Source organism: Macrobrachium rosenbergii, chromosome 59 (genome assembly GCF_040412425.1).
Source record: "Macrobrachium rosenbergii isolate ZJJX-2024 chromosome 59, ASM4041242v1, whole genome shotgun sequence".
NCBI lineage: Eukaryota > Metazoa > Arthropoda > Malacostraca > Decapoda > Palaemonidae > Macrobrachium > Macrobrachium rosenbergii.
The window spans coordinates 30,366,844-30,391,696 of record NC_089799.1 but is presented as its reverse complement, the minus strand read 5'-3'; the positions used below and the strand labels follow the sequence as shown (position 1 = coordinate 30,391,696).

Below are 24,853 nucleotides of genomic sequence, written 5' to 3'. Positions count from 1 at the left end.
ATCAATTTGTTTATGCGAAGAAGTCCATGCGTGGGGAGGAGGGTGGGCTCCATCCGTAATTACTGGGTAGGGTGGGCTCTATTCATAATTACTGGGTAAGTATATACTGTATAAAACTTTATTTCATCATAAAAGTGTCATTTTTATATAAATAACTTACCCAGTAATTACTTAGCTGATTCCACATTGAAAGGTGGTGGGGAATTGTGGATGATAAAATAACACTCTACATATGACCTAAAATAGGCTAACATTGAGACAATGTTTGTCGTTTGTTTCCTTGCCTGGTGAGAGAGCTGCGCAGATAATTGCTGCTTCTGGTTGGCGCTCATCTCAACCTGTAGAGGTGTGGCAGTATAGCCAGAGTCGTCTCTATGGAAGTGGGATATTCTGCAGCGGAGTACTCTGAAGGCTGTCAGAATATACAGCAGGAACTTTGTGACGAAGGTCAATACCGAAGGCCAACAAAGCTCAGACAGTTGCCCCTGCCCAGGGTGCAGTACCAAAACACAATAAAAAACCAGTAACAAAATCACCTACACCATAAAAATTAACATGACCACTACCCAACACTAAAAAACTGGTGGGCACTCCACTCTTGTACCCTCCAGGCTTCTCCAGAACTCGACGCCATGAACAAGACGAAGAGCTAAATATATAGGAAGGTATACTTCCTCACCCATCACTACGCTAGCTACGGACATTGGTCCTAGGGTACTGCAGTTTTTGTAACAGTTTCCACATCCTGCACAGCGACTTGCTTCTCCAGTATGTTGCCCGAAGAATGGAGGATAAGGAAAGATTGTCCTTGAAAGCTACTGATGTAGCGACCTTTACATCATGAGCTTTAACTTTCATGACTTTCAGGTCATTTTCCTCCACTTGGGAGTGAGATTCCGGGCAAAGCACTCTTTCCTCCACTTCTGTGCCTAAAATATCAGACAGGCTCTTAATGGTGGAAGAGCGAGGCTAAGGGGGGTGAAGGGCTCTCGTTCTTCGCCGAAAAACTTAATAAGAAGGAACAGACTGTGTCTCCGTTTGAAAAGCCAATCCTTCTGTTGATCGCTTCAATCTCACTCACTTACTCCCTTCGCAGTGGCCAGCGCTACTAGAAAAATATTCTTCTTAGTTAAATCCCTCAGAGAGGAAGAATGCTTAGGTTCGAAGCGCTCACTTGATAACCACTTAAGCACCACATCTAGATTCCAAGGGAAATTCTCCTCCTTGCTAGATCTGGTGGTGTCGAACGACTCAATCAGGTCCAAAATATCCTGATTAGAAGAAATGTCGAGGCCTCTGTGACAGAAAACAGAGCTGAGCATTACTCTGTAGCCTTTTATGGTGGAAGAAGACCTTCCTAGAGAAGACCTCAAGTAAAGAAGAAAATTCACTATATGAGGAATAAACATCTGAGAAGATGAAACTCTGTTTCTTCTGCACCAGGTCCTAAAAAACTTCCACTTTTCATGACAGAGCTTGTTGGATGAGGCACGTTCACATTTAGCAATGGCCTCTGCTGCCAATCGCGAAAATCCTTTTGCTCGGACAAGCCTACTGACAGTCAAAAGTCTCTGTCAGGGCCAGCGTGGACAGGACTTGGTGGAATATCCTGCAGTGTGGTTGTCTGAGAAGACTTGGGATAGCAGGGAGGAGCCTTGGAAAGTCTATGAGGAGATCCAGAAGGTCTGGGAACCATTCCTTCAGTGGCCAAAAGGGGGCCACCAGTCATCTTTATGTTGCTGTGAGAGCGGAACTTCTTGAGAACTTCCCTTATCATTCTGAAAGGTGGAAAAGCGTAAAGGTCCAGGTTTGACCAATCTTGTATCATCGCATCTGTTGCCCATGTGAGTGCGGAACAGGGGAGCAAAACAGAGGTAGACGGTGATTCCGAGAAGTTGCAAATAAGTCTAGGGTCGGTTGTCCCCATAATCTCCAAAGGTTGGAGCAAACCCAACTGTCTAACATCCATTCCATCAGAAGGACTTTATTCCGGCAGCTAAGTTCATCCGCCAGGACACTGCATTTGCCTTGGGTAAATCTTGTGACTAATTGGGTTGTTCTGGTCTGCCCAACACAACAGATCTCTTTCTATCTCCCACAGGGAGAATGAGTGCTTCCTCCTTGATGTTTTATGTAGGCCAAGGCTGTAGTGTTGTCTGCATATACTGTACTGTAATCGTTTTGTTGCAGATTTCTGTTGCAAAATAAGTGAGACCCTGGTGAACAGCTTTCAATTCTCGTAGGTTGATGTGAAGCTGTTCTTCCTTCGGGGACCAAATTCCTGAGATTTCTTGGTCCCCCAGGAGTGCTCCTCAACCCAGATCCGATGCGTCGGAAATCTAGGTCAGGGCTCACTGGGAAAAGAGATTTCTCCTCCGTCAATCTTTCTTCTGACTTCCACCAATGCAAGTCCTCCTTTATCTCTGCTGTGATAGGAAAGAAGAGAAGATCTTGATGTACCTTCCGATCCCAGCAGGCTCTCAGGTAAAACTGTAACGGACTCATGTATGGTCAACCCAGTCTTAAAAACTGTTCCAATGAGGCCAGTGTGCCTAAAAGACTCATCCATTAAGTTGCTGTGCACAAATGAAGGGCGAGAAACAGGTCGACCTTCCTTAAACAGTCCTCCACTCTCTTGGGGGACAGCGAAGCCCAAAACCTTTGAGGGTTTATCAGAATCTCCAAATAGAGAATTCTCTGTGGGAGTTAGTTGAGATTTCTGGAGATTCAATAAAAGTCCTAAATCTTGAGTCATGCAAATAGTTTTCGGCAAGTCCTCCAGGCATTGATCCATTGTGGGAGAACGAAGTAGCCAGTCATCTAAATAAATTAAGATCTTTACCCCTGCTAGATGAAACCAATCTGCCAGGGGAGCGAGTACCCTCATTAAAACTTGTGGGGCAGTCGAAATGCCGAAACAAAGAACTCTGAACTGATAAACTTGGCCCCTGAAGACAAACCTGAGGTATTTTCTTGAATCCTCGTGAATAGGGATATGAAAATATGCGTCCTGCATGTCTAGGGAGATCATCCAATCCTCCTGACAGATGGAAGCAAGAACCGACTGTGTTGTCTCCATACTGAATTTTGTCTTCTCTATGAAGGCATTCAAGGCACTCACGTCGAGCACAGGTCTCCACCCCCCCCTGAAGACTTTGGCATTACGAAAAGTCGATCGTAAAACCCCTCTGACTCAAAGTTCCTGACCAGTTCTATGGCCTTCTCGCTGATGAGAGAGGAAACCTCCTCCGAGAGGGCCAAATACTTCTCCGATCCTCCAGCGTAAGCCGTCAAAGCGACAGGAGTGTTGGTCAAGGGAGGCCTCTCCCTGAAAGGGACAGAATAACCCTCCTTGACTACCTTGACTAGCCACTGTCTGCCCCTCTCGAACTCCATCTCTCCTAGAAGAGAAGAGCCTCGCACCCACTGGGGCATGGAGGATTGAAGTCTCAATTGCATGCTGAAGGATTAGTTGATGACGTCTTGATGGTTGGGGGTGTGAACCTAACTGATCCTCTGGACCTAGACTGAGATCCATGCCACCCCCCAACCCCGAAGACCTTGACAGCAGAGGAGGAGAAGAAGTCTTCATGGGTACTGTGGTCCAATCTCTCTGTCGCTTCGTTGACTGTGTCAGAAGATCTGGGTAAATTTCTTATGCAGGCTGGAAACAATCACATTAACAGTTGTCTGTGGGAAAAGATGATGCTTGTCAAACGGAAAAAATAAAAGCGCTGACTTTTGGGATGATATCACACCTTTAGACGTGAAGGAAACCCAAAGTTCCCTCTTCTTGAGTACGCCCATTGCGTATAGTGAAGCAATCTCCTGCGAACTGTCACTGACTGCTCTGTCAGTGCAGAGAGAAAACCCAGAAGTTCCAAAGTGTAATCAGGCGGAAGCAATGGCTCTTGAACTTTCTTGGCAAGAGCGCCTAAACACTAGTCCATGAAACTTAAAACTTCAAAAGTCTTAAAAAGATTATTCAGGAGGTGGTCCATCTCCCAGGGAAGGAGCTTCTGAAGTAGCATAAGATAAGTATTGCGACCTAGAAAGACAAGAAGGAGGGACACTAAAGCAAGCCTTCCCCTGCTCCCTTTTCTCGGAAAGCCAGTTCTCCACTTCACTAAGGGCCTTCTTGGATGAGGACGAGAGAACCAACTCGGGAAGTCTGGCAGTGTCCAAAGGCTGACTACTCATCATGAAAGATGAAGCCAGGGACGAAGTAGTCACAGGAGAGAAGAACTCTTGAGAAATTCTGAAGTAAAACCTTCAGAAGTGATGCGTAAGGAGTCGGAGAATTTTGATCAAAATCCTCTTCTTCAAACGTTACCAGAGACAAGGGAGCATCCGATGGAGGTGCCTTAGCAGTAGATGGCCTGTGAAGAAGTTGCAGAATGCTATCCAACTTGCTTTGAAGAGGAGCCAAAGCTGGATCCAAACTTGAAGCAGACTGACAATTCTTGGCCGAACTGGACGAAGCTGATGCTGGAAGCTTAGAAGCCGACGTTAAAATACTGGTTGATTCGCCCGAGGCACTGGCAGCAGGCAGAGGAGTAGATGCACGTTGACGCGTCAGAGCTCTAGAGTGAGCAGATGTGTCAGGAAACTCAGGCAGTACAGGGCACTTCAGGAAGCTTAGCTGAGTCAGGATGTTTAGTCAAAGGCAGGCGCTTGGCCACTACTGGGGGCTCATCGTACGAAAAACGTTCATCAAGTACAAGGCGCTCGGCCAAATCCAGGCGCTTAGACATTGTACACCAGAAGCAGGGCAATTAGAGTCAGAAAAAGACGCTTCTTAGACGAAGAGGAGTGACTAAATGCTTGTTCCTGGCGTCCAAGAGAGGAGAAGCGTTCAGGGCTGTCCCACTTACTGCAAGAAGGCTGAGGACTGAGAGGAGGCTCCCTCAACCTTTTGCTGGGAAGTCGAGGAGCTAGATCCTTGGAAGAAGAACACCTCTTCAAGGGGCGTGACTCACTGGGAAAACGCCACTGGCGCCTTCTGTATAGTGAAGAATCGCCTGAACTAGACAAGAGTTGATGCTCATCCGAGACGCCTTTCCAGCGGCTGTCTTTTGACGCAACCTGGGATGCGACAGGCTGGTCTGAGGGGGGGCGACTGCTTGTGGGCAGACCCCACTGACCTCCCTTGGGCTAACATTATGCCTCCTCCCTGGTTCAGCGGGGTATGGTAGTGACCGATGCTTAGGAGAATCAGCGGGACGAACAGCAATCTCCTCCAATAACACTTCACTTTTCACTTTTCTTGTTGAACCTATCCATAAGGACATGCATCGATGCCCCTAATTGGGCCACTGTACCTACCACCATAATGATTCTCTGCTCAAATTTAATTTCCATGCTGGCAAAGCAATCGGGCTCAAAAGTGTGAAAGTCAGGAGCAGGAGTAGGTGGTCTAGGAGTATTTACTGATACAGGGGAAACAGCCGGCTTTAGCGGCTGCCTTCCTCTTGCGATCTCTCTCTAATTTATTTAAATGAGAAGTGAAGGTCTTCCATTTATGTTTGTCCCAATCCCTGCATTAGTCGCTTGTCAAATCAATGGTACAAACTTGCCCCCTGCAATTTGTGCACAGGGTATGAGAGTCATAAGTAATTTTCGTTAACTGGGTATTGCAGCCTTTGCTGCAATACTGGAAACTAGAGGAGCTAGTGTCTGACATACTAACTAGCTAAAAGTCACAATCAGTAATAAAGTCAAATCAGGAAAAAACAATGCCGAAAGGCTATCATACTTCACTGGATGGGAAGAAACAACAATTGCCAAAACCAAGCTGCTTAGTCACCATGGTGTGTGGATGATACAAGCGGCAGAAACAAATTGATCTATTGGCTTAATTGTTCCTCTATCTTACCCCGAAAGTGGGTGGGGGTCTTGTCACCTACAAAAACCTAAGAGTCGCTACCACGAATTTCAAAATTTAAGCTGCTGTTTGAGGAGAAACTCTTAGCTAAGTAATTACTGGGTAAGTTACTTATATAAAATGTGTATTTACTTGGACTGTTTAAGAAACAGTTGGTTTTCTTATAGAAGGAGGAGGATATGATATTGTAGGTACTACTTTTGTTACTACCTCTATGTATGCTGCAAAAATATCTGAAATTTTGTATGTTAACTTTTATATGCTTAACAAGATATTGTATGCTGAAATGCAAGGCTGGAAAATGAATAAATCAGGGTGGTAAAGAATACTGATATGATAAGAGCCGAGGCTGAGATGGGACAGGGATATGGTAAGGATGAGGAAGGAGTGAAGTGGGCTTGGGTGGAACCTGTGAGGGGTAGAAGGTCGAGATGGAGGCAGAAGTGATAAGATAAGGAAAGATTTGGAGAAAACGCATTTAGTGGAGGATGCTTTTGATTTAAATAATTGGAGATGACACATCAAGGCAAAATGTTGCTTAGCTTAAGGATTGATGTGGAAATAAAGAAGATTCTGTACACTGAAAGCTGTCATTTTTAACTGGCTTTCAAGTGTGTCACCTTAAAACTCTGGATTATTTAGCCCACCATTACCCAAAACAATATAACAAGAACCCCAACAAATCCAATATGAAAGTCAGTTAGAATTAGTATATATGTGAGCTTTTGTTGGTGAACAGACAGCATCACAGCTGATTACTGTTCCACAAAAATAATTCATATTATGATTATGAATGATACCAGCACTACATAAATATGATAAGGCCTATGGTAATAATAATGTTTTGGGTTGAAACACTGGTAGTAAGGTGAAAGCTGGAGAGAAAAGGAAACAAAAATGTCTAAGTGCTACAAGGTACAGTATACTACTGAGAGAGACTGGAGAGAGGTAGTAAGGAAAGCAGTGAAACATTCATGTCTATGAGAGTGAGACAATCAGACTTAATGACCAAAGTTGTGAGGTATTTTACTGGCCCTAAGAAAGTACTTCATTAAAATGTCAAAAGGAAAAGTAGATATGAAATTTAAATAAATATGACATTTTTATAATAAAATAAAGTTTTATATATACTTACCAAATAATTACGCAGATATTGTTTCTACTTTATGTGGCAGCTCAAAATTTAAAATTCGCAGTAGCCCACTGTCGGGGAAGAATAGGTACAACACAGCTAAAGAGCTCAGTTCGTTTATGCTCTATGTCCATGAGAGGGGAAGAGGGAGGGCTCTGATCATGTAATTATTTGGTAAGTATATATAAAACTTCATTATAAAAATGTCATTTTTATATTAGTAACTTACCAAATAATTACATAGCAGAATCCCACATTGACAGGAGGTGGGATACATGAACAAAACTACTGTACTCAAAAACACTCAGGGATGAAGATGAATTTGAAATAGAAAATTTTGCTAGCATCGTGAAATGCTTGTTGTAACCTTACCTGGTGAGGGAGCTACAGCAGGTGGGTACTGCCTCTGGTCGGAGCTCCTCTCGACCTGCAGTGGCGTGGTGGTAGAGCCAAGAGTCGCCACTACTTCAGTGGGTGCTTTGCAATGTAGGAGTTAATCACAGGTTGCCAAAGCTAACAATCCAAAAAAAGACACATCGAAATGTGTGTGCGCCCTTCCCCTGGGCACAGTACAAAATATGACCAGAAAATTAAAACCTACACCACAAACTTGTTAAAAATCAAACCAACTGATGGCACTCATGACACAGTACCAATCAGGCTTTACCAAGAAAACATCAATCCTCATTCAGGGAGAGTGGATAGAGGAAAAGTCAAGAAAATCCTCCTATCCCTCTTTACCCAACACCATGCCAGCTGCGAAAAATGGGCATAGAGTACTGCAACTTTCGTAAATTGTTTTCACATCACACAGGTAGAACATTGCAAAAACTGATCTGCACCTTCAATACGTGGATTGCAGGAAAGAAGACAGCGACAGATAGATTGCGCTTAAAGGCCAAGGAAGTCGCCACTGCTCTAACTTCATGTGCGTTGACCTTGCAGAAAAGGAAAGACATCCTCCTGGATCTTGGAGTGTGATTCAGAAATCACAGTTCTTAAAAAGAATGTTAAGGCATTCATAGATAACGGCCGACTGGGGTTTTTAACTGAACACCACAGATTTGGAGAAGGGCCTCTAACTTCTTTGGTTCTTCTTAAATACTCGCGAAGAGAACGAGCTGGACAGAGGAGTCTTTCCTGATCTGCTTGACCTAGAATGTTAGCTAGGCTCTTGACTGGAAAGGAGCATGGCCAGGGACTAGAGGGGTCTTCGTTCTTAGCCATAAAACCTAAGGCCAAGGAGCAGATAGCGTCACCTTGCAAGAAGCCTACTCTCTTATCAAAGGCATTTAGCTTGCTAACCCTCTTCGCCATTGCGAAAGCCACTAGAAAAAGCGTCTTTTTTGTCAGATCTTTAAGAGAGGAGGATTCTAGAGGCTCAAAGAGTGGGCCCGAGAGCCACTTGAGGACAATATCCAAATTCCATGCAAGAGGAAGGGGCAGTTGGAGAAAAGAAGTCCAGGTAGCATACCAGGAAGAACTGCAACAGGGCCGCATAGTTCAGTGTAGGAACATCGTCCTCTACAGGTTCCTCCTCAGAGGAAATTGGGGACATCGGGGGATCTGGAGGAGCTTGAGTGGCTGTAGATAGGCTCTGCAGCAGGTTCAAGATGTTATCTAAACATCGCTGAATAGGGACTAGGGAGGGATCATGAACCACAAGAGGATTGGCAAAAGACACTCCAGAAAGAGCAAGTCCCACCTGTGGCGCCGGATGAATGGTGGAAGGCAGACAAACATCAACATTGGCACCCGCTAACACTGGATGCTCGGTCACTGGATGTCTGCTCACTGATCTGGTGAACGGATCTGAATTCTGCAATTTGGACACTATGCGCCCAAAGGGAGGACGCTCGGGAGCTGGGCGTCCATAAGATGGACACTCGGACACTTGATGTCCAAGCACAGAATGTTCCGATAAAACACGATCACTCTTGGAATGCACGGACACTGGACGTCCATCTGTTGGAAGCGCGGACAACGGACGCTCCAACGAATGTCGCTCAGACACTGATTTCTCACAATCAGACACTAAACTCTCAGATTCCAGGTGTTCGGACACTATATGTCCATACGGTGGACTAACAGACACTTTCTTACACACTTTGTGGCGCTCGGTGGCATCGAAAGGGAGCGAGAAGCTTGAGGAGACTCCCAAAAACTACAGGAGGGCAGAGGACTACGAGCCCTATCCAATGCTTGCTTACGAGACGGGGGAACATCCTCGTCCATCAGGGCGCCAGACCTTTTCAGTGGTCTTGAAACAATGGCAAATCACCGACTGTGCTTACAAGTGCCAGAGTCTGAATCACTAGAAGATAAAGCATGTATGTCCATTTGGATCCCTATTCAACGGCGATCCTCTGAGTCCTGGGATGGGCGGACAACAGGCTTGGATGAGGCAACGACTACTCGTGGGCAAACTCCACCGACCTCCCTTGGACTGCTAGTTTGCTTCCTCCCAGGTGAGCAAGGGGAGTTTAGCAGGGACCTTGGTCTAGGAGCATCGGTGGGACAAGTAGCCAGCACCTCCACTGTTGAATTTGTCTATGAGGACACGCACAGAATTCCCAATTTGGGAAATGGTGTTCACTAATAAATCAAATTTCTTGTCAACATGCACTTCTAAGCTGGCAATGGCGTTGGGATCAGAGGAATGAGAGCCAGGGATCAGAGTTGCAGGGAAAGTCAGAGGACTTGAGATAGGGGAAAAAGTGGTCCCAGGTGTTGCAGGAATTGGTAAATGAGACATCAACCCCTGGCGACAAAGCCTGACTAGCCGAAGCCTTCGCTTCAGCCCTAGCAGTAGCTTTCCTAAGTCTGTCATGATGTAATTTGTCTAAGTATGCATTAAGAGTCTTCCACCTCCCCTTATCCCAGTCTTACACCTGTCATAGCAAAGTTTGGGAGAGCAAACTTTTTCCCTGCACGAACTACACACAGTATGATTGTCATATTTGGCTGAAGTCAACCTATTCGTACAGCCCTTACTACAATACCTTGTACTAGAGAGGCTAGAATCTGTCATGATTAATAAGTCAAAATCGGGAAGTCACAAAAAGAGAAGTCTGAATTAGCTAAGCTAATTAACAGGACTGCGCTACCAAAGAGAACAAAGTACTTCACCAAATGAAGGATAACAGCAAGCATCCAGTGAAAATTCACAAAATCAGAGCTGCCAATGACCAGCAGAGACGAACTAAGCTCTTTAGCTGTGTTGCACTTATTCTTCCCCGAAAGTGGGCGGGGCAGTATAACTACACCCTAAACAAAAGAGCGCTTCTGCGGATTTTAAATTTTGAGCTGCTGCATACAGCAGAAATCATAGCTATGTAATTGTTTGGTAAGTTATGTATACAAAATACAGTATTTAAGTTACTCAAAGCCTTTGGGAAGATGATTTACTGACAGCACCAGCTTGTCTCTATGTCAACTTTGTTAGCCCTTAGTTTTATTAGAAAATTGTTTACTAATCAGCTAACATCAAAAAGCACTCTCAATGTTTACCAAAAAACTATAAAATTTTCTGAGATTGAGATGGTATAAGAATACGTAGATATATTTCATACAGCTTTGGTTTCTTCACCATTTTACAACTCTGAACAGTTAGTTATAAATGATTTGTTTAACCAGACCTCTGAACTCTTTTAGGGTTCTTCTCGGGCTGGGAGCAACTCTGAACAATACCTCACTGTATAAAGGTACTTTTAAGGAATTATTTTACTACATACCTGGTATGTCCAACATTCCATTGGTGGCATTGTATGTGCCATACCCAGCATCAGGCGCACCTTCATTCAATTTCTGGGAACTTAAAGCCCTTGGAATTGGGTTTGCTGGAACGCCATGAGGTGCTAAAGCTGTTCCCTCCTCCGCCATTTGTCGTGGATCTTCCTCAGGTGGAAGATCAGGTTGGAATCCAACATCTCTTCGGTAGAAGTTGATAAAGATGAATGCACCCAGGGTGACAAGTGACATGATACCATAAATTCTGAAGACAACTGAAGTGCCTGTAAATTTAAGCAATAAAATCCCCCATTACTGTTGATACTTTATTGTTTAGTCTATTAAATAAAATCACCTTTGCTATACAGTATATATTTAAAAAAGAAGTACGTATTTTCTCTAATCCTCCGTTAACATCACAGTCCAGTAACTGTTAAATTCACAGCAAATAAAAATTGCATATATTTCTAAACACGACCTCAGTTTAAGTAATATGAATCATTTACTATTACGTTCCCAAGCACTTGGCTATATGACCTAAATCTCATACATTCATTTATTCAGTTGCTCTCATACATTCATTCATTCAGTAGTTCTGAAGATGCCCTGATGTATGAACCAAAGTAAAGTGTTTTGGATCCTTTTTTTAATAGTGAACACATAGTTAATTCTAATCTTCAGTGCCTTGACTTTCATTCTCCTGGAATTCTGGCAAGATCTTGAAAAACATCATCGAGGATGGAAGAAGAAAGTTCTAAAAACAGTATTTTAAGAGTAAATGCCACATCTACTGCAGAATCCTTACATGACATTTGTACTAAAGAAGACTAATTTCTATGTTACATGAGGTTATGCTTGCATGATTCTTCTTCCTATTATAAAAATAATGCAAAACCATTCTGGCAGCAATGTCTGCGATGCCAGATTCAGGAAGTTCAAAAAGGTCCTATAGCCACTACATAATGAAGGACAGAGGCCAAGCAATAATAATAATAATAATAATAATAATAATAATAATAATAATAATAATAATAATAATAATAATAATAATAACACTATTGAAAGATATCACTGCATCAGCTGCACTGATCTTGTATAGAGTCTTCTCTATTTTCCTTATAACAGCTTTCTCTCTGTTACTGCAACTGGCGAGTAACGTGCCAGTGTGATTCATCAGGAGGAGTTAAATTTCCAGCGATCTGTATACTCTATTAAGAGTAAGTCAAATGTGGTGAGCATAGCCCATAGGTTTTTTACATGTAGAGGTAAATGTATCAAATCCGGATACAGGTAAAAATCTTGAAGTGGCCAACGTTTCTCCCAGACCCTTCTGAGTATGATCACAGCAGTGGGTCAGAGTAGACTGGTGGTGCTAGAAGGATCTACTCTATAAATAGTCATAGGTCAGCAGAGGGTTTTTCTCATGCTGATTTGTCATTGGTTGGTGGCACATAGCAGCCTCCTATTGGCTGGAGAAAGTTTTTCTCAATTCCTTTCTTGGTGCTGTCGCAGGTTAGCAGACCGTCGAGGCAGGGGCATGGCGTTGCTGGGTGGTGTGTGACGTTGCGTGATGTCACAGCCGCTCAAATTTTCATTGGCTGCTGGGTTGCCCGCCTCATTATGAATTCGTTGTGCAACGTCACAGCAGCTCGAATTTTCATTGGCTGCTGAGTTGTTAGTATCATCTGGTATTCTTGGGCCGGGGGTGTCATTCGGTCTGGTATTATTGTTGTGTCCTGGTATATTTCTTCTCAAGCTGGTGGGGAGGAAAAGCACTTCCTGTATTGTGTTGAGTGAGGGCTTCTCTTGTTGAATAAGGGGCGCCCCTAGCAGCCGTAGACGTCACTGGTCAGGGGCCCTCCCTATTATCCTGGTGTTTTTAATAATATCGTCGCAGGAGATGGCTTCCTGGTGTGGTTCCTAATAGCTCCTTCCTGCGCATGGCGTGAAATTCTCTTGGACAGCTTCATGGTAGTCATTCCAATGCAAGAGCCGAGGCATCCTTGGGCGGGGCATGAAAACTGGTAGACTACATTGGTCTGCTTCAAGGGATCTCTTGCTGGCAGGATCGGATTGTTCTTCACGATTAGGTCCCTGGTACATCAATTTTGGTAGTAGATGGAAAGTTCGAGTTCTTTGTCGGCTTCAGTGGGGGTCATACTCTCCATGATAAGTTTCTTTAGCACATTTTCATCCTCACGGTAACATGGTTGCATTCTTGCCTTATAGTACTGCTGGATTTTCTCATGGGGATGTGACTGCAATCCCTCGTTCTAGCTGTATCACCGATCCAGCATTACTCACCAGTTGTAGTAACAGATAGAAACTGTTATAAGGAAAATAAAGAAGACTCTATACAAGATCAATGCAGCTGATGCATGATTTCTTTCAATAGTACTTGCTTAAGAGAGGGATTCTTGCCAAAATAATAATAATAATAGGTAATGTTAAATGAAATTGCTACATCAGCTGCATTTAATTAGTATTTAGTCTTCACTATGTTTCTAATTATTGCTTTTTCTCTGCTACCACATCGGGCGAGTAATGTTCCGATGTTATTCATCTTCAGGAGGGAAATAGTCGAAATTCAGGGACTCCATATATCCGTATATTTAACCATTAGTGGACGGATTGAGCTTCAGTGTGAATTAAAACAGGTTTGGGGAGGTGGACGGATTGAGCTTCAGTGTGAAGCAGAATTACGCACCACTGATATGGTAATAATGATTCAAAACAAAGGCGCCAATACTTCTATATACTATAAATTCACTAATGGCAACTTTTATACAGACGTGAGAGTTAGGCCAGTATCAGTAATGCTTGTGACTTCAAGGGGGAAGGTACTGCATCTCTCTCTGTCACATGAGTCTTTTCGTAAATTTGCTTGTAAATATACGAAGGGGTTGCTGTTGTTTTTTGTTTTTGTCTTTTACAATAGTATGTCGGTTGTAAATGTAATTTTACAAAGAAAATTGCAAAGAAATATTAGAAAAAGCATGTAAAAGTAAAAAAAGTTATTGAATCTTCCTTCTCGTAAACTTACGTGAATATTTTACAACAAACATGCAAAAAATTTGTTACTGCTTTTATTTCTTATCTGTTTTGATATTGTGTGAGCAGTAATAATAATTTTACAAAATCCCAAAAACTTATTTATTAGAAAAAAGATGTATAAGTTGGTAAAATTTACGATTGTCTTGTAAATGAGGCCCCACAAGGGGTTGTAAATAGTCATTTTCAAATTTTTTAGAATTTTTTTATTTATACAGTGTGAATGTACATGCCATTCTCTTTCCATTGATGTGATTTTTTTTTTTTATTTTGCCGACCTCAAAGTTTCCCCAGTCTGGGGTGCTGCACATTGATAAATTATGCCGTCCCTTAAGGGTTAAATATGGAGGACATAGTCTGTGGAGTTTTCTACAATGTATGCATTTGTCAATTAGAGCACATAATTATTTCGCCAACGTTTCTCGCAGTTCCAGCTGGGTATGTTCACGGCTGATGGTAGGGGTAGATTGATGTTGATGGTCGGGTCTACTCAATATATGGTTGGAGGTCAGCTGGAGGTAGGCTTCTTGCTGAATTTTGATTAGCAGGTTGGGATGCTGGTTTTCTTCAAGTCAACTTTTCAGGCAGTCTTGCAGTGTGGCATCACTGGGCCACGGTGCATGACATTGCATGACATCACAGCCTGGTGTTATCCTACGTCTGTTCCCATTGGTAGCAGGATTTCATCTCATCTAGTGTTTCGTTTCTAGGCCGGGGGTGTCACTCATTCTGGTGTCGGTCGCAGGCCATCTTCCGTGACAGAATTATCAAGAACACCACATTAATTGGGAGAGCCTCACTCTCACGACATCTACAACTACTAGAGGCACTCTCCATCCAGCAAGAGAAGCCCCTCTTGGAATAAGACTCATCAAGTGCTTTTCCTCCCCACAAATATAAGAAGAAGAATAATACCAAGACCTGCAACTGACACCACCAGAACAAGCGACACCCTTGGCCTAGAAACACCAGATCAGACGAACAATCCTGCCACCAATGGGAACAGACGTAGGAGAACACCAGGTCGTGACGTCACACAACGTCACGCACCACCCAGTGATGCCACGCCCCTACCCCGCCGGTCAGCGAGACTGCAGCAGCATGACCTTCATGCCTGAAGAATTGGCTTGAAGAAAATTTTCACCAGCCAATAGGAGACCAGCATCCTTCCCCAGCCAATCAAAATTCTGCAAGAGGCCTACCCCCTGCTGACCCCTGACTATATATTAAGTAGACCTGACCATCAACATCAATCTACTCCTACCCTCAGCCGTGAACATACCAAGTTGGAACTGTGAGAAACGTTGGCAAAATAACTGTATACTCTAGTTGACAAAATACTGTACATACATTGTAGAAAACTCTACGGACCATGCCCTCCATATTTAAATATAAGGATACAGTATATGCAGTCCCTGAATTTTGACTATTTCCCTCCTGAAGATGAATAACATCGGAACGTTACTCGCCCGATGTAGTAGCAGAAAAAAGCAATACAGTAATTAGAAAAATAGAGAAGACTCTATACAATTAAATGCAGCAATTTCAGTTAACATTACCTGTTTAAAAGAGGGTCTTCCCCTGAAATAATAATAATAATAACTCTAATTTTTTTTACCATAACTCCAGAGCTCTATGGTCAGAACTCAACAATAATGAATTCCAGTTTGTCAGTATTGTATCACAAACCACCATGTGCCCAAATGGATGACAACAGGGAGAACACCCTTAGCACAGAAAGACAAGAACAAGGGAATTATAGCAAGTAACTACAGGCCTGTCACCTGCCTACCAATAATGTGGATGACAAGAACAAGGGAATTATAACAAGTAACTACAGGCCTGTCACCTGCCTACCAATAATGTGGAAGTTACTAACAGGTATCATCAGTGAGAGGCTATACAACTACCGAGAGGATACAAACACCATCCCCCACCAACAGGAAGGCTGCAGAAGGAAGTGTAGGGGCACATAAGACCAACTCCTAATAGACAAAATGGTAATGAAGAATAGTAAGAGAAGGAGAACCAACCTAAGCATGACACAGATTGACTACAAGGAAGCCTTCGACATGATACCGCACACGTGGCTAATAGAATGCCTGAAAATATATGGGGCAGAGGAAATCACCATCAACTTCCTTAAAAACACAATATGCAACTGGAATACAGTATACTTGCAAGCTCTAGGATAAGACTAGCAGAGGTTAACATCAGGAGAGGGATCTTTCAAGGCAACTCACTGTCCTCACTACTCTCCGTAGCAGCCATGATTCCCATGACAAAATTACTGCAGAAGATGGATGCTGGGTACCAACTCAAGAAAGGAGGCAACAGAATTAACCATCTGATGTTCATGGATGACATCAAGCTGTATGGTAACAGCATCAAGGAAATAGACCCTAATCCAGACTGTAAGAATTGTACCTGGGGACATCAGGATGGAGTTTGAAATAGAAAAAAGTGCCTTGGTCAGCATACAAAAAGGCAAAGTAACAAGGACTGAAGGAATAAAGCTACCAGATGGGAATAGCATCCAACACACAGATGAGACAGGATACAAATACCTGGGAACAATAGGAGAGGATATAAAACTAGAGATGAAGGACACGATCAGGAAAGAGTATACGCAGAGACTTAAAGCAATACTCAAGTCAAAACTCAATGCTGGAAACATGACGAAAGCCATAAACACATGGGCAGTACCAGTAGTCAGATACAGCACAGGAGTAGTGGAGTGGACGAAGGTTGAACTCTGCAGCATAGACCAAAAAACTAGGAAACACATGGTAATGCACAAAGCACTACAACTAAGAGTAAAATACACGGACTATACATAACACGAAAGAAAGGGGGAGGGGAGAGGGCTACTAAGCATAGAGGACTGCATCAACATCGAGAGCAGAGCACTTGGGCAATATCTGAAAACCAGTGAAGAAGAGTGGCTAAGGAGTGCATGGGAAGGACTGATAATAGTGGATGAAGACCCAAAAATATAGAGACAGGAGAATGAAACACAGAACAGAGGAATGGCACAACAAACCAATGCATGGACAGTACATGAGACAGACAATAGAACTGGCCAGCAATGAAACATGGCAATGGCTAAAGAGGGGAGAACTCAAGAAGGAAACAGAGGGAATGCTAACAGCGGCACAAGATCAGGCCCTAAGAACCAGATATATCCAAAGAACACAGGAAGTGCATTACGAAAGACGAGACCATAAACCACATAACAGGTGAATGTCTGGCGCTTGCACAGAACCAGTACAAAAAAGAGGCATGATTCGGTAGCAAAAGAACCTCCACTGGAGCCTGTGCAAGAAACACCAGCTAGCTTGCAGTAATAAGTGGTACAACCACCAACCTGAGGTAGTGATAGAAAACGATCAGGCAAAGATCCTCTGGGACTATGGTATCAGAACAAATATGGTGATATGTGCCAATAGACCAGATATGACGTCGACTCATGCAGAAAAGTGTGTGACTAGAAACAGCGCACATAGTGAGAAAAGTGATGTACTCCTAAGGAGGCAGGATGCAACCCGGAACCCCACACTATAAAAACCACCCAGTTGAATAGGATGACTGTGATAGACTAAAAATAAATAAATAAATAAATAATTCTGTAATTTTTTTACCACAACTCAAGAGCTCCATGTTCAGAACTGAACAATAACGAATTCCAGTTTGTCAGTATAAATTTTATATTTTCCATACGGCAAGTTTCAGGTAAGAATGTAGTCAGCAAGCCAGCATCAATTGATATTCTGGTACTGTTTTGATAGTGGGAGCTAGTAAACAGTTAGTTCTGCATTAGTGTATAAATAAGCTTAATGAAAAAATCCAACAAAATATGATTAGATTAAATGATGCCATACCAAAGTAATTAACAAACATTCCACCAAATACAGCCCCGCAACCTCTGCCGAATCCATGATGTATGCCTTGCAAAACTCCTTGGGAAGATGATCGAAGGTGTTGTGGTGTGTTGTGAGCGATGTAAGAGCAGCATGCTGCCCAGACTGCAGCATGGGTAATACCTGTAATGACAAGAGTAAAGTTATTTCATGGTACAAGTACATGACAAATATAATTATAACTTTAATGAACACAACACAATACTACCAATACATTTACTTTGTTTGTACCAAACCAATAAAAAATCTTTGATTTAAACTACAAAAAAGCACTAGTCCCTGGCTCTATACCTTGCTTATGGAAATTTACAATACATTATTTATATTTGTACCATTTATAATAATCAATTCATAAATAATAATCTATGTTTTTTTAATAGAAAGCAATAAAAATTAACGAAAAATTTCAAACATGTGAGTTGGTTAAGGGTTTTCTTTTAATTTTTTCATATTTTCTATATGTCAAACCCATCCTAATGTCCCATGAGTGATTAACAAACTTCTTTTACACAGGAATCCTATTCAAGATAAATAATGAAGAAGGATGAGGACAAAACCTATATGTTTGTTACAAGTATTGCTCTACGATGAATTACTTAAATAGGTCAGTGGGATGCAGGATAACTGCTTTGCCTCGACAATGCTGGGCCAAAGGACAACAACAAAACATGGCTAGAGGTGAGTGAAATTAAGCACTGTTCAACTAAGAGAGACAAAAGAAGCAGAAGAACCTTAGTTGAGGACATGTGAATAGGCACCTTTACAGAAGCAAGTCTTTGTAGTGTAAAGGACCAGAAGGTGAAACTAAAAACTTTTGTATTGGAGTCTAATGCCAAAGCCACAGAGCAAGTGGCTATGAAAAATTTTTAATACAGTTTGAATCATAATTTCGACCAAGTTCTCTGTGTGGGAGTACTCCAATATATTTTCCATATGATCTAGTACATACTGCCATACAAATGAGTTCCATGGTTTCTGCACCTGGTATTTAGCAATGTCAGATGCATAATTTTCACAGAAGACTAGATTTAGAAAATCCTCAAACAAAAGGTTACAGCTCTGTAAGAGAGATGTTTAGATGACTTTCCCTCTTACTGTCTGGGATAGAACAATGGATGGTAATATAATTAATATTCTCGACCTATTTTAACAGAACAAACGAATGACTGTTGGGCCAATTTGGGGCCAGTAGTTAGGCAGTTCCAATGAAAATTAACAGTCTGTTTAACCTTCAAAAACCTGGGACAATGGAGGGAATGACTAGATTGCCCTCCATATGTTCCAGTTGTCCAGGCATGTGTCACTTGCTATTGTCTAAATGTCCTGATCTGGAGACAAAGACACTGAAAATTGATACTAGTTATCTCATATAGCAAACAGGTCCATTTCCAGAAGTGGAAGCAAGTTGACAGTCACTTGGAAGGTGGGTTTGACCTACATGCACTTGGTAAAAGATGCCGTTTGCCTTTACAGGGGAGTCTGTTATCAAATGAGTGACCCTGTGAGGTGGACTGACTGCAAGTGCCACTTCCACACCAAAGCCTTCCTTAGGACAGAGATTATGACAGTACTAAAAGGTGCTCCCCCTTGCTGATACACATCATCTGAGTCATGTTGTCCAGGATCAACAAGATGTGGGTCCTCTTTGAAGGTTTCAATTTTCTGAGACAGAAAACAGCCATAAATTCCATGAGCTTGATGTGACACCTCCTTAGGACAGATGACCATCTGGCTACTTGATGATCCTCCCAATGGCCTACCAACCTTGCAAAGGTAGCATCCAAATGTTTAACTATCTGGATGGTGGGGGGAGTCTTCTCCACCACCTGATCTTCCAAGTGGAGACGATCACGAGATCTTACTCAGACATTAACGACCCATACTCTAATCATCTACTTAAGCTGCAGTTTGAGGATTAGGTTCACCACAGACTCATACTGTAGCATGCCAAGGATCCATTCCAACTGTCTTTTGGACACCACGGACCAGATCTATCCTTTATTCTGGCTGGGAATAGATAACCAGCCGCAATGCACATTCCAATGAGGTCCCACCCACACAAAACACTAGTTGGGTGTGGGGAAGGAAGCATCCCAGTTAATCAGGATACATTTTGACTAGAGTCTATTGCTTACTAATTGCAGGTTTTGCAAGCACTCCTCTCTAGCAGTTTCCTAAGTAAGCCACCAGTTGAACTCCATCTTGTTAAACTTTGATAGGTCAAGGATCATTTTCTGTTCAGAGACATGCTTAATGTGAATGAACATGTTTTTCTCTATGGCACTCATAGGAGGACCTTCTGACACACTTCTCTAGGGGTGGAGGGGGGTGGGTGGGAATTGCCATTCCAGCCCGTCGGAGATAATGCCGTGTCCATAAGGGGAGAACCTCCACTGCATGTGGTACTGTAGAAGGCAACCCCCAATCTGGCAAGTCCTAATGAACTCCACCTCTTCTTTTGCCCTTAAACCCTTCCTGCACATGACATAAGTCTAGGCGTGTGCAAGCACAGTAAAATATTCCAGGATATTTTGGTATGTGCAGTCCTACAAGGTCTTTTATATAATGTTTTATTATTCCTGGTTTCTACTGCAGGGGTGTTTCTCTAGTGTGAGATACCTCACTGAAGCATTTCCCCTCAATAATCCCATCATAAGCTCTGCCTAAAGACCAATCAAAGCCATTCTCATCATGACATCAAAGGTTCATCAGGAAGTGCTTTCCCTGATATCGTGAAAAAAAGAAATGTATGTTTTCACTGTGTATCCCACCATACTTGATATAGCTGATCTACCGTTTTGATCGTGTATTATTTTTTTTTTTTTGTCTTTTAGGAAAAATACCAAAATGTCTGATATCATTAGTGATTCATCTGATGGGGTTTTTGCATGGAGAGTCAGGCATTGCCTGACTCTCAGGCAGTGAATTACCAATCAATAACTGTGAGAGTGATTTTAAAGGTAATGAAATTCTGGAGAAGGGAGGATGGAAGATGATTGAAAACATTTTCTTGGATGAGCATCTCCTCAAGCAACTATTGTTCAACTATCCACAATTGAGTGTGAACACTGTGTAGGCCCTTTCTTTGTCTTCTAGTGCTTTTTATTACTTTTTTTATGAAATTATGGATAATTTATGCTCCTGGATGAATGAAAAGGCTATGTATTTCTGTGATAATCCAATAAAAAAAGGAAGTGCTGGGGATGAAGTAGAGAAGTGTTACAAAAGGGAAAATTGCATATTTTCTTTTTATTTCTAATAGTGATGAGTACTGATAAAAAAACCCTCTACTGTATTCATCAATATTGGTCTCGTGACGTAGCATTTGGAGGAAACCCAACACTTGGGTCCACTAAACACCCCTCTGCCTTGAAACAGTGCAAAAAAATGTTCTTATACTTGGGAGTGGTGACTCCAGAAGGAAATGCCCTTCCAATTCCCAGCAAGTAATTTAAGGATAAGGATGCCAGTGCCATGCCTTATCCACTATGGCTGCAACCCTTTACAGTCAGCTGTCTATTAGGCACCTAGTTCATTGTTAAGACCAATAAATGCAGTGAGATTTAAGTCTCCATACTGTTCTACATCAATCTAGAATGAAACTTCGGAACTCTTGCAAGCACAGAGACTTTCATATCCATAGATGAAATTATCTCACACACTTTGTAAATCATAGTAAATTGGTCATGAATTACTTACAGCTTCAAGAGAACTTTGAACTTTCTGTTCATTTTTATCAGAAAATATTTAGAACAAGACACATTAAGAATAATTACACAGTGTTGTAAGGCAAGTTTGCTACTACACAAATTTTCTTACGAGCAAAATGGATAAGAAGGGCATGATGGCACACAAGGTGGTTTGATACACATAGAAAAAAAATCAAAAGTGAATCCACTTGTAGTACTGATTCAAATGTCTATGTAATGTTCACTCAATTTTCCAGGAAATATACAGTATTTAAAACAATTAGATAGAAAAAATGTATATTTGTAACTATTTCTTTATTTACTTAACATTTTTTTATTGTACAGTATATACTTTTAAGATGTGTGATATGAATTTCATTAATAAGCTGGTTTACAGTATTTAATAATAGTATTTGTGTTCTTGTAGAGACATCCTCATTTATAATACTTTCCTGTACCATTGTAATATTAAATTTTTAAGAAAAAATTTAGGATGCTAAAAATAAACTGTTTAAAATTTATATGAATGTCTGAGCAGTCAACAAAAGAATTACAAAGTTGGACATGCAGGGATATACAGTGCTATACAGAAATGCACCAAATAAGTACTGAAATAAGTGATATGGAGGTAACAAATATGAAGTTATATGGATGATCACAACAGATAAAGAAAAATGCACAAAAGATTGAAAGACAACTCTGCTATGTAACAAACTCTCTTGGGAAGAAGGGCAAATGTAAAAAAAAAAAAAGGCAGGGTGGACTACAAGGTTTTTCATACCTAGAAAAAGGATTAACTCTCATTTCAAGTTATGGTATTAAAATCCTCAAAATAACAGTTAAAGCAAAGGTGACAATGAATACAATGAGCTCTGTTTATGACAGAGAAGCTGTTCTTCATGCACAGCAATAATGGACAAAGGGAAACATAACAGACCTTGAACTGACCTTGGATAAACTCGAAGGGCAAGACCCACCATGGGTTATTAATCCAAGAGATGTACAGGAATCGCACAACATTGCCGGCAAGGCCAACACACAACACCTGCACACAAACAAAGGGCAGGTGTAACATTGATGAAACATGGATCACACTCTAGGAGACTTACATAGAATAAAATAAAAACTGAATGACATTAAAAGGGGTTTACACTGGAGAAATGTTTCATCATTACTTTTATAATGAGGATAAAACTTGGATGACAATACACGAGTGGAACACCAGAACAAAGAGACTGTTCAAAGGGAATTAAAACAACTTGATATTTCAGAGGAAGTAACATATATATATATATCCTCACACTCAAATCTGCTAGATTTCTGATGTTAAGAAAAAACTAAGTTCCAATCGTTCATATTTCACAACCCTGCATAATTTCACATAAGCTTAAACTGCCAAGCAAACATGAGAAGTCTTGTTTAAAATAATAGGTTTGTTCAGTTCAAAATGCCTTTTTTAGTGAAGGATGCACAGGCTTGCATTCAAGCTTACTTTTCTACCAAAATTCCACTATCCACGATAATTAGTGAACTTTGAACTTTGGCATCCCAAGCAAAAATATCAAGGAAGATTTCCTTTTCTTTGATAAAATAGGCAGGTGTACTCTGGTTGGCATTCTTAAGAAAAATTCGCACATTTCCATGATCCTCTGTAGCACATGTAAGTGTGAGACTGTACCTAAAGCCTTTGTAATCAGCCTGTTTGGAAACCATTCGAGTAAAAAGCATTTGTAGATATGGGTTTTACAGGACAAAGACCAGCAACAAGGCCCAGAATCATGTGAAAAGGGTATACAGTAAGAACTAGACCAGATGGAAATTCAGGCAGAAAATGCTTAAGACAACACAGTGGAGAGAACTAATTTAATGTTAACCTTGTTAAAGAAAACAAGATAAAACATTATGATGAATGATGATACTAAGGAGGTGGTTATGAAATCATGAATTATAACAATTGCTTGACTATAAAGGCCCAAATCATCTGAGAAAATTACTTTTGCAAAAAGACACAAACTCTTTGCTTAACATTTATACTCTCCAGTATAGTACAGTTAATGATTTTCCAGTGAATTCCATTGAGACTACATTATAATAAAAGTCTCAGCATTTAAACATGTGCACAGGCTTCTTTGACTAATAAAAAGTCATGCCATTCTATGCCAGAAGCCGATTAAAGCACATACTGGCAGACTGGCAGCTGGTTTACTTGCTGGTTTCAAACATGAATGTATTTTATTTAAAACATTTGGTGATAATGCCAAGGCTAAAATTGCAATTACACTAATGCTGTAGAGCACCTGCTTAATTTTCTGAACATCTGAAATAAAATGCTTATATTGAACATGTGACATGAGTACTCTTACCCTTGGGTATTGACAATTGTGAATATATACGTGCTATATTCCTCAACCTGACTGACAAAGTCAGTCCGCTCATAACTTTACTTCATTGATGATTATGATCTTGCTGAAGAATGACCAGTTAGGATACAGGACCATACAATATGATTTCCCATATAAATTTTCAGTGAGCTGGCATAATGCAAAAAGGTAAATCTTGTCAAGGTATGTAAAATTAATCCACATTGTAATGGCAAAGTGTGTGGTTATATAGTGTTGTCTCTCTGGCGTCTAAAGTTCATTAAGAAATTAGAAAAAAGTAATTTTCATGAAGTGCCACCGAATAAGCTAAACTTTCATTGTCTCACACAATTTGTTTCAGATATCCTTTATAACTGGAAAATCATCTTTTAATTCTCAGTGGGCAAAAAGTAGCCACTTAGTCTTTTCAGTAGAGGTGCTTGGAAATATATTACTTAACTAAGATGTCCATTTCTATGACACAATGGTCAGAGGTGCCAATAAACTTACAGACTTTAACCTCACTTATGGTAGAAATGTCTGGTAGAAGCTGATCCAGCACACTACCAAAATACTGCTGGACCCATTTTTCAGCTGTAATCAGAAGATTGGCATGATTCTAAAAGACCTGATATGCTGATCAGTAACACCAAAAAATGAGACAGTATCTGTACTTAGGCTCGAGGGTCCTCAAAAATAACAATGCTTAAGGTTAAGGGATTGTGATAAGAACATTTTTCAGACAGTATTTTAGTCAGTACTATTGGGGTTCCGAATAAAATTTTCTGTACACTTTGTGATTATAAAAATTTTATGGCATTCACAGCAGAAAACTGCCATACCAAGTGCAGAGAAGTATGACAATGAAGGTACAGAACTTCTAAGGCCTTGAATATTTAAGTAAAACACGAGCATTCCTTTTAATTAAGGTCGGGTGCAAGGCAAAGCTTCTGTTCGATGTCATCATACAGATTTAAAAGCATAAACTTATGTTTTGTAAATTAGGACTACTCAAGGTAAAATTAACAGAGAAACTAAGAAAAGAAAAGTAAAATTACCAATATTGTACCATTACAGTAATTAACAGC

General features: G+C 41.2%; 1 protein-coding gene across 7 annotated transcripts in view; it reads right to left on the bottom strand.

Annotated features, from left to right (window-relative positions):
- The window catches only part of jef (major facilitator superfamily domain-containing protein 6 jef), an 89,150-nt gene that overhangs the window by 16,173 nt on the left and 48,124 nt on the right, over positions 1-24,853 (bottom strand). For all 7 annotated transcript variants that reach the window (XM_067102431.1, XM_067102432.1, XM_067102434.1 and 4 more), the window contains exons 9-11: positions 22,354-22,450; positions 17,678-17,839; positions 10,751-11,029 (exon numbers count right to left, since the gene is read on the bottom strand). In XM_067102431.1, the coding sequence (XP_066958532.1) occupies positions 10,751-11,029; positions 17,678-17,839; positions 22,354-22,450 (538 nt within the window). The remainder of the gene's footprint in view (positions 1-10,750; positions 11,030-17,677; positions 17,840-22,353; positions 22,451-24,853) is intronic.